General features: G+C 34.9%; 1 protein-coding gene and 1 pseudogene across 1 annotated transcript; one reads left to right on the forward strand and one right to left on the reverse strand.

Moving 5' to 3' along the window:
- The first annotated feature begins 373 nt into the window (after positions 1 to 373).
- LOC104121259 (uncharacterized) lies at positions 374 to 2991 on the forward strand. The gene is made up of 3 exons (XM_009633211.4): positions 374 to 761; positions 1464 to 1696; positions 2487 to 2991. The coding sequence occupies exons 1-3, from the start codon at positions 464 to 466 to the stop codon at positions 2763 to 2765; spliced, it is 810 nt and encodes a 269-aa protein (XP_009631506.2). The 5' UTR covers positions 374 to 463; the 3' UTR covers positions 2766 to 2991.
- Positions 2992 to 3192: 201 nt separating this feature from the next.
- Positions 3193 to 9436, reverse strand: LOC104121263 (delta(12)-fatty-acid desaturase FAD2-like; annotated as a pseudogene).
- Between the last annotated feature and the right edge of the window lie 903 nt (positions 9437 to 10339).

Consider the following 10339-nt stretch of genomic DNA (forward strand, 5'->3'; position numbering starts at 1 on the left):
AGTAGGAACCTATAGCATCAACTGCTAGGGATGTTCATAATAAGTGCGTTCCTGATTGTAGAGGCCAGTTTAGCTAGGTGGTCCGCCACTGCCACAAAATATTTCCACTGACCATAAACGCAGGCTAGCCCACTTATTTTTATTGTTTCTATACTTAAAAAAAATCTAGTCGTACATATATAAATTTAGGTTTATAATTAAATATTTATAAACATTTAGTAAAATTCTTAATACAAATATACAAAATTTGAACAAAAGCCACTGAGTTCACAGTAAGCTTAAGGCTAGACGATCCCCTAGAGCCACAGCCACTAATTGCGTGCACTATTCCCCTTTCGTAAAACAATTAATTGACTCCCAATCTTGCCCGCAACAATGTTATAAAACGTACGTAGCCATGCATATAACTCTCTAACTCTCTGCACTATTACATTATTAGCTACATAACTACCTAAATTAAACAATGGAGCCGTGGAAAGACCTGAGCGGAATAGTAGTGATGGTGACAGGGGCGTCCTCGGGAATTGGGCGAGAGTTGTGTCTCGACTTGGCGAAAGCCAGCTGTAGCATTATTGCTGCCGCTCGTCGTGTTGACAGCCTCAAATCTCTCTGCGACGAGATCAATTCAGACGGCACCCGACGTGCATTCGCCGTTGAGCTTGACATCAATGCCAATGGTGCTACCATTGAGGCTGCTGTACAAAGAGCTTGGGATGCCTTCGGACGTATTGATGCCTTGGTTAACAATGCCGGCATTAGAGGTTGTGTATTATGAAGTTCTAAATTACTACTCCCTCTATTCAATTTATTTTTAAAAAAAAAATAAAGACTTCTAAAACTTGTACTCCCTCCGTCCAAATTTATGTGACATATTTTTCTTTTTATTTCGTCCCAAAGAGAATGTTACCGTTCTCTATTTAGAAATAATTTATCTATAGCTTATTTTAGACCACAAATTTTAAAAATCATTACTTCTTTCTTAAATTTTATGCTTAGTCAAACACTGCCAGATAAATTGGGAGGAAGTGAGTAGTTTTCTGTAAATAACCATAACATGTGTGTAGCTATAAGGCTTTCGAAACTTATGGCTTTAAAGCCTCTCATAAAGGAAATATAGAGATGTGCTACCATATTGAATTGAAGTTATATAAAAAATGAAATGACAAAGTGTCTTTCCTTCCTTCACGGTCAAATTTGATGATAAGCTTTACTTTTTTTGGATCAAACTAATAAGGAAAAAATTTAAGTTATATACATAGATATTTATTTTGCTTATAAGCTATAGGTAAATGAGAAGTTTAAAGTTAATTATTCTTAAATATGAAAAACTATAATTCTATCATCTTTATCAGATTACCTATTATATTATCAAGATACATACTTATAATTATCTCATAGATGATCTAATTGTATATTTTACGTTATCATCAACGCATAAAACTTAAAACTCTATATCTATATAGGTAGTATAAGCTCTTCACTGAAATTATCAGAGGATGAGTGGAACCATACCTTTAATACAAACCTAAGAGGGGCTTGGCTGGTTTCCAAATATGTCTGTAGACGCATGCGCGATGCTAAACAGGGCGGAGGATCTGTCATTAATATATCTTCAGCTGCTGCACTGAACCGTGCACTATTACCGGGGAGTCTTGCTTACGCTTCTTCAAAGATAGCTCTTGACATGGTCACTAAGGTGCGTATATATATGCCAGGAATTTTATTAAGGGTGTTCAAGATTTGACATGCATGTCGAAAAGTAATTTTTTATTCATACGTAGTAGTATAATTTCTGATAAAGAATGTCCGGTTGACTATCGTTCACTGTATGTGGCTACAGTGGGTGGCAAACGGTTATGGGTGGATCGAAAACGGGTAATGCAAAAACGGATAAATTATCCGACCCGATCCATATTTAATACAGATAAAAACATGTTAACCGGCAGATAATATGGATATTCATTTTATCCATGACTTCTTGAATATGATCACTTTAGGGAGAATTCTTAGTCTTCTAAACTTGAGGATCCCCAATTTGAGACTTTACAAATGTAAAAGTTAAACCCATTAGTTATCTATTGATTATCCATTTTTTAAGTGGATAATATGGTTCTTATCCATATTTGACCCATTTTTTAAAAGTTCATTATCCAATCTATTTGACACCCCGTCGTGGGGGAAATACACTGTGCAGGTAGGTAAAAAGAATTATATGTATATATAATATGTATTGACTCTCCTCAATTTTCTTGTATGTTTATTTTTATATATTTTGACACCCCTTAACGAAAATTCTGACTCCGCCACCGTGGATAATTGTTTTCTTTTAACCATTTTGCTACCACTATGCTAGGCACTGGACTACATACTACCTGCTGTCTTACTTGGTTTTAATTCCTACAAGGCTGCATCTACCATTGATTTATCTGCAATTTTCTTCTCTGTTATAATATATTTGCATTAAGTATTCAAAAAACTAATGGCAGATAATGGCCCTAGAATTGGGAGTAGACAAGATCAGAGTGAACTCAATAGCACCAGGAGTTTTCAAATCTGAGATAACAGAGAACCTTGTCCAACAGAAACGTTTCCATAATGCTGTTTTCAAAGCAGTTCCTCTGAGAACTTTTGGAACAACAGATCCAGCTTTAACATCAGTGGTCCGGTACTTAATACACAATTCTTCGCAATACGTATCGGGCAATGTTTTCATTGTCGATGGCGGAGGTACTTTACCAGGTGTTCCCATTTTCTCATCACTCTAGAAAAACTAGCTGATGAAGACACATACGTGGAATCTGATCATTTCTTGATCGAGAAATATACACTATTATCTGCACAAATAAATGGACATGTACGTTAGAGAAAAAATAATGTCCCCAATAATGTTGTTACCATACTGGCAGTTCACGTGCCAACTTTAAGGGGCTGTCAATGTATTTCACCAACTATATATAATCATACTGTTATTAGCTTTTAGCTTTCCTCAAAGTCCGAATTGTTATAATTAACAACAGATTATACACTCTAAGTAGTCCAAGTTTCAGTGATTATGCACAACTTGATTTGAAACACCATCTACAACAACGCTTGAGCCTCATAGTTACGTAACGAGGGATTTAACAATACTATAAAATGGACATTTTCATAGTTATATAACTTTCATAGTTACATAACGAAGAATTTAACAAGTACATTAAATAAAGTAACAACTAAAGCATACATTGTATTTATAGTAACAACAAATACGATACACAATCCAAAATACTTATTAGCACGAGTATTATTGAACATTAAACCAATTTAGGTAAATAATTATCGGTGTTCAACTTTCAGAACTTATTTTTATACCAAAAAACACCCTTATCTTGAGATCCTTCATCTTTCTCCACATAGATGCACTTCGTAAAATCCCTCCATATTGCCTTATGAACTGGGGTATTATCAAATTGGTAATATTCTCCTAACAATGGCTAAATAGCTTTGGTCGCCTCCACTGCATGGTAATGTGGAATGGCTGGGAATAGATGATGCACAACATGAGTATCTGCAATGTGGTGTGAGACTTTATTTAGTAAAACACCATTGTCTCTGTCTACAGTAGCTAGAGCTCCTCTTAACCAATCCCACTCGGATGAATCATAATGTGGAAATGAAGGATGAGTATGGTGCAAAAAAGTGGTTAATATATAAAGGTTTCTCGCAATTAGGAGTGGTACCCCATAGAAGTATATAACCCAAGCCAGCCCTTGTGCCAAAGCAAGACGACACCTGCATTTGAAATGTAAATTTGTTTTCTCTCACTGTCATTATATATAGGTGCATATGGATGAAAATGACATGCAAAGAGATCACTAGGTTTGCCGAAGACATTGAATGCCAAGTGCAAAGGCTCACCAAGAATGAGAGTGCAGGCAAGTGTGACTGCTTGTCCTAATGAATTGTTCAAGTATTTATAATACCATCTTAGTTCGGATTTAAGCCTTGGCACAAAAAAATTGTCACGTTCAAGGGAACCAGTGTTAGAGTGATGACAATTTTTCCATGAGAAATATGGGACTAAAAGTGCAGAATGGAGGATAAAACCAATAGTGTCATTTACCAAATGGTAATCACTAAAGGCATTGTGGCCACATTCATGGGCAATGACCCATATTGCAGAAATCACTAAACCTTGAACGATCCAGTAAACAACCCATGCAACGTAACTATAAGGGATAGGAAATAGGTGGAAAAAAGTAGTCGCAATATAGTAAAAAGGTTTATAAAAAAAAATTGATTTTTTTTTTAAAAACCGACAGATTCGGCCTTTTTTTTTATAGGCCGACCTCGTTCGGTGTAGACCGAATTTGTGTAAGCATTAACCATTGGATTACATCCCAAAGCCAAATCCAAATGCCACGATAATGCAAAGACTTTGTCATTAGCATTAAATGCTATCTTAGGTCTTAATCTTCAATTCCACTTATTCATTTGAGCCTCCTTTTCCAGATTACGGCGTAAAACACTATTCTTTTCCTCAAGAATTATTAATTAGTTATGAATAAAGTATAAGTAAACCTACATCATATGGCACACGTTTTATTCATTTTAAATCCTGGTATATATGAATTGGTATACTTGTTAGGAACGAAATAATCCGGTGTCTTACGTAAGCTAGTAAATCAAACTTTGAACGACAATAAATCAGACAATAAAAGAGAAATATACCAAAAGCGACACAAACATTTAACGTAATTCGGTCAAGTGACCTACGTCCACAGGCAGAAATGAACAATCCACCATATAAAAAAGAATAGAAAATATCGAGAGAACAACCTAACAAAAAGACAAATACAAGTGACGGACTAACATTTCACTACAAGAAAAAGACTTATTAGCGACCAAATTCTAGCGACGGGTGACAAATCTCGTCCCTAAAAGTCTACTTATAAGGACGATATTAATTTCTGGTCCTTAGTTCTCCATTTTATTTTTTAACTAGTATACATGCTCGCGCTTCACGCGGTATATAAAAAAAGAAAAATATAGTTTCATGTAATATCATAATTTTTATTTAAAAAATCAATTTGTACTAAGCAAATATTTTTCATGTTCTTCTACCACCACATGTGAAATTTATCAGCAGAATATTTAAATTTGAGTAAAAGAAATAGAAAATTTAAAAAAAATTAAAGGAGAGAAAAATATAATGTAAAGAACAGGTCAACAGGGATGTACACTTGAGATAAAATATTAATGGGTAAAGGAGAAAAAGAAAAAGATCAATCAAATAAATTTTGTTCTTTAAGGCATTTTCTTTTTCTATTCTTTCCATTCTTTTGTATATTTCCGGCCTATTTTCTCACTGTTCTAATCCCCGCAGGCGCCAATCCAAAATTCCCAACTCAGTCACAATTATGTTAAGAGTGCATTTGTGTGTGTGGTTTCGTTGGCTCATTTTGATTGTTAGGTACAACTCTAAACTAAAAACATATCAAATCTCAATAATTTAGTGTTTCTCTCGGCAAATTTTGGGATTTAGGGAAAAACAATAAATTATTCGCGAAATGAACAAGTAATTGAAGGAATAAAGACATAAATGAGTAACTTTATTAAAATGCATGAAAAGGCGAAAAGATAAGAATGGAAAGGTCATATATGCGGCTCTAATAAACAGAAGCTCAAAGAATATGGCCAGTTAACAGTAATTTATTAGCGTACATTTTTCTTAGTTGCGAGAAAAAGAGGTAATAGCAAGGAGTAAGCTTGATGCTTAAAATACTATACTATTTTAGAAGCTCATGGATCGTTACTACGCTTCTATAAGCAAATAAATATATAAATTAAAAAAGGATACAATCCTCTATTAGCCAATGAGTATAACTTCTCATGCCTTCCCATCCTTTAACCGAACATATAAAGAGTTGTAAAAATTAGACGTGACATATAGATAATACTATTCTCAAACATGTATATATTCTTAAATGTGTAAACACTTATCATAGGATGTAACTTTAAATGATCACTTTGCTCATTATATTATAAAATTTAAAGATCGCTCCTCGTTGGCAAGCTATTTTGGATGAATTACCGACATATTGCATCGCTTGAGATTCATTATTATAAAAAAAAATCTCAGAACATGAGATGAATCACCATTGTAGAACATTAAGAAAATAAAATAGATGAATATGCAATAGTTTACACAATTATTCATAAACGAAAATCAGTAGAGAATAAAAAGATAAATTCTTCAATGTAATTCTACTCTGACATACGATCATATAATATATAAATATCCCTCACACTTGGAATACAAAAAAAGTTCCAGAAGATCTAGCTAGTTACCATTAATCATATCATATGGATATATGCTCCAAAAGAAGAATTTGGTTAGATGAAGAAAAGGGGAAAATACTTGAAAAGTGATCTTGTAACAGAACCCATTGACCAATTAATTTCACTAGAAGAATGTAAAGAGGCAATTCCTAGTACGGTGAAGTAAAAGGAGGCAAAGAAAGATGGGTAAATGATGGTGGGAAGTGAAGTTCAGAAGATGAAAGTTCATGTGAAATATGTTACAAAAGACATTCAAAGTGTAATTATTTAAATTCCGGAAAAGTGTGACCGATTAAAAACGGTGGAAAAAGAAAGCGAGGCGTTTGAAAAGCTGTAACCAAAAGAATACATATGTTCGATCAGTTCTTTTGAAACGCCAGAAAAGACATAGTGGCTTAATAAAAGAATAAGAAAAATAAGGAGAAAAGTAAAAAACCTAAGAAAAAAGGTAAATGGTAATTCTAGCTTAAGAGAAACCTCTTGGCCCTCCTTTATAGATATATATATATATATATATATATATATATATATATATATATATATATATATATATATAGATTAGCGTAGGGACTAAATCCGGCTACTAAAATAGTTGATTTCTGGTCCTTAATATTGTTAATTAGCGAAGTAGACCACGTCATTTAGCTTTGCCTTAAAAAGATGAAATAAACAAAAATGAAAACTCTGAAATTAAAAGGATCTGTAATTAGAACTCAATTCTCTCAAAATTCCGTCTCTCCTTCTCAAAGCCTTAAAAACCCTAGACCTCCTCTCTCAAACCCGTAAGATCCCCAAATCATCATCTCTCAAGATTTCGTTTTTCGATTTCTTCTTCTATTGTTGGAGAGGCACGGGTAGCCGCTGGATGGAGTACTGATGTTCTTCCTACTGCAAAGTTGTTGCCGAAAATTGCGTTGTTCCAAAATTTGATACAAGAAAAGGTGTAATTTGTGGAGGTTTTTTCTTAATTTTGTAACGGTTTTGGACCCCCACAAATGGTTTAATTTTAAGAAACGCCATGGTTATCATCGCCACAAGGCTTTTTGTGGCAGTTTTAAAGAACCCCCATAACGACCTCCGCAAATTAAATTTGTGATTAGTGGGGGTTTTAAAGTCAATTAAGGACGGCTTATAACCTCCGTTATATGATTTCAATGCTAAAATAGTAATTTGTGGTGCTTTGTGACTGTCGCAATATGATCTATGATTTTTAAAAAATAATTAGTGACAGTGTATAACCATCACAATATGAGCTTTATTTAAAAAATAATTAATTAGTTGGGGTCTATAATCTCCATAATATAATCTCTTTCATAAATTTTAATTTGTAAGGGATTAATTACCATCACAAGTTGAATATTGAAATGCACTTTCTTCTCATTAAATATTGCACGATTAAATAAGATCAAGCTTGTATCACCATATGCATAAACAAAAAAAACATTATATACTAAATGATACTCATTATATAACGGAAATCAAATTTCATTAAACATCCACAATAGCAACAGTCACAAATTCAAGTACTACAAATCATACTAAAGCAATATAAACTAAAGTAACTCCTACACATTACTACTTAAAATCCATAAAAGCAACTGTGATTTTACATTAAAATAACGACCCGGCCAGTCATTTTAAAAGTTGTAATCTCATTCTCCTATTTACTGCTCATTATATGCTCTATAACTGTTATGTGACTTACCGGGGTAGTCAGTTCAGGTCCGGTGAGGTTTTGGAATGAATTGGAATACTTAGTTCCAAGGTTTTAAAGTTTAAGTTCAAATAGTGATCGGATATCGACTTATGTACAAATGACCCCGGAATAGAATTTTGATGATTCCAACAACTCCGTATTGAGATTTTGAGCTTAGGAGTGTGTTTAGAATTTTATTTGGAAGTCCGTAGTTAAATTAGGTTTGAAATGGCTAAAATAGGAATTTAAGTTTCAAAGATTGACCGGGGAGTTGACTTTTTGATATCGGGATCGGAATCCAGTTCTGAAAATTTTCATAGCTCCTTATGTCATTTATGACTTATGTGCAAAATTTGAGGTCAATCGGACTTGATTTGGTAGGTTTCGTCATCGAATGTAGAAGTTAGAAATTCTTAAGTTTCATTAAGCTTGAATTGGGTGTGAATTATGATTTTAGTGTTGTTGGATATGATTTGAAGACTTGACTAAATTCGTATGATATATTAGGACTTGTTGGTATATTTGGTTGAGGTTCTGAGGGGTTCGGGCGTATTTCGGATGGTATTCAGATTATTTTCCTTCATTTTGGCACTGCTGGTAGCTGCTGTTTGTTGGTGTTTCAAACCTTCTTCACAATCGCGAAGATTGGGATGCGATCGCATAGGCTTAGTTGAGGCAGTGTTGATTTTGTTCTTCGCGATCACGTGAGGTCAACCTCGATCGCGTAGTTTGGGCCAGTCTGTGCATCATGATCGCGTGGCATTGTTTGCGACCGCGTAGGGGAAACTTGAGAGGAAGCTGGGCCACGCATTTGCTCTATGTGATCGCGTGAAGAGGGATGCAATCGCGTAGAGTTGGAATCTTGTGCATCGCGATGACGTGGCATTGTTTGCGATCACGTAGGGTTAAACCTGGACAGTGGAAAACTGTGCTTCGCGATCTCGTGTGATTGTTCGCGATCGCGTAGAGTAAATGTCTGGGCAGAGAGTTTAAGTTCTGGAAAATGGGACTCCATTTTAGAAGGATTGGAGCTCGGGAAGAGGCGATTTTTGGGAGATGTTCGGAGAAAATATTGGGGTAAGTATTCTTAACTCAATTTTAGTTAGATTACCCGAATCCATCACTGTTTTTAACATTTAATTAGTGATTTAAGTTGAAAATTTTTGAAAATCCTCTTGGATAGATTTGAGGATTTGAGGGTCGAATTGTTATCAGAATTTAGTCATTTTGGTATGGTTAGGCTCGTGGTTGAATGAGCATTCATATTTCGTAACTTTTGCCGGATTCCGAGACGTAGACAAAGATTTTTTCTGCTAAGTTTAATGGGTATGAGGTTTTTGTGCAAAATTCCCGGCCAAAAGACTTTGAAGTTTCCTTAGAAGAAGTAAAAGCCTTCCTGTCTGATAATCCTCCCGACATTGGTCCCAAAAATCTAAAGTTTGAACACCGGGTTTTGACCCACATGATAGCCACCACTTTACTTCCTAGGACTGGGTCCCTCAGCACTTTGTCTACTAGAGATATCTTTGTTCTTTACTTTCTTGTGAACGATAAATGACTCAACTGGTTTGTATATATTCGTCAATATATGCTTGAAAGTATCAGGGATATATCATTTTCTGCTGCTTGTCTACCCTATGGCCTACTTATCTCACATATTCTTGAAGTTATGAAGGTTAATTTGGCACCTTTCACATCCAAGCATATTACCAGTACCTATGATAAAACAGTCTTTTCTATGATAGGTTACACTTTAAGTGATGATGGATGGGTCAAGCGCGCCAAAGTTGAAAGTGTCCTAACGCAGGTTGAAGCTCCCACTGAACCACCAGAGTCTCAGTCAACTGCCTCTCAAATTCTTCAGCAGATTCAGCAATATCTATATGGTGTAAAACTCATGCTCATTGAAATAAAAGAGCAGGTATACAAAATCAGGGAAGTCACCAAGGAAACAGGTACATATGTGGCCAAGCTTAAGATGGATATGGGAGCCACACAGAGATAAGGAACCAGGGCATTCAACTCCATGACAGAAAAAATGGACAAGCTTGTCAAAGATGATAAAATCTTCTATGACTCCTTCTGTACCAAAGTGATCAATACCCTCAAGTACTTCCTGAGGAGAAATTAAGGCATGTTTGTGTGTGTTAAAAATAATCTTTTTTGCGCTTGCCTTTTTTTAAGACTTATTTTTGCATTGGTCTATATGAACCATCACTCTATGCCTCTGCTGAAGGCATTACTTATGCTGCCCTAACTAGTATGCATATTATCTGTATATTATTTCCTATGTTATATATATTGGGCTTGCATTTTCTTTCC

Source organism: Nicotiana tomentosiformis, chromosome 12 (genome assembly GCF_000390325.3).
Source record: "Nicotiana tomentosiformis chromosome 12, ASM39032v3, whole genome shotgun sequence".
In the NCBI taxonomy this organism is placed as follows: domain Eukaryota; kingdom Viridiplantae; phylum Streptophyta; class Magnoliopsida; order Solanales; family Solanaceae; genus Nicotiana; species Nicotiana tomentosiformis.

Bases quoted from the DNA above. Each gene is read 5' to 3' on its own strand.
- LOC104121259 (XM_009633211.4), top strand. From the start codon at position 464: ATGGAGCCGTGGAAAGACCTGAGCGGAATAGTAGTGATGGTGACAGGG. The intron at 762-1,463 runs GTTGTGTATTAT...ATATCTATATAG, and splicing joins TAACAATGCCGGCATTAGAG to GTAGTATAAGCTCTTCACTG. The intron at 1,697-2,486 runs GTGCGTATATAT...AACTAATGGCAG, and splicing joins CTCTTGACATGGTCACTAAG to ATAATGGCCCTAGAATTGGG.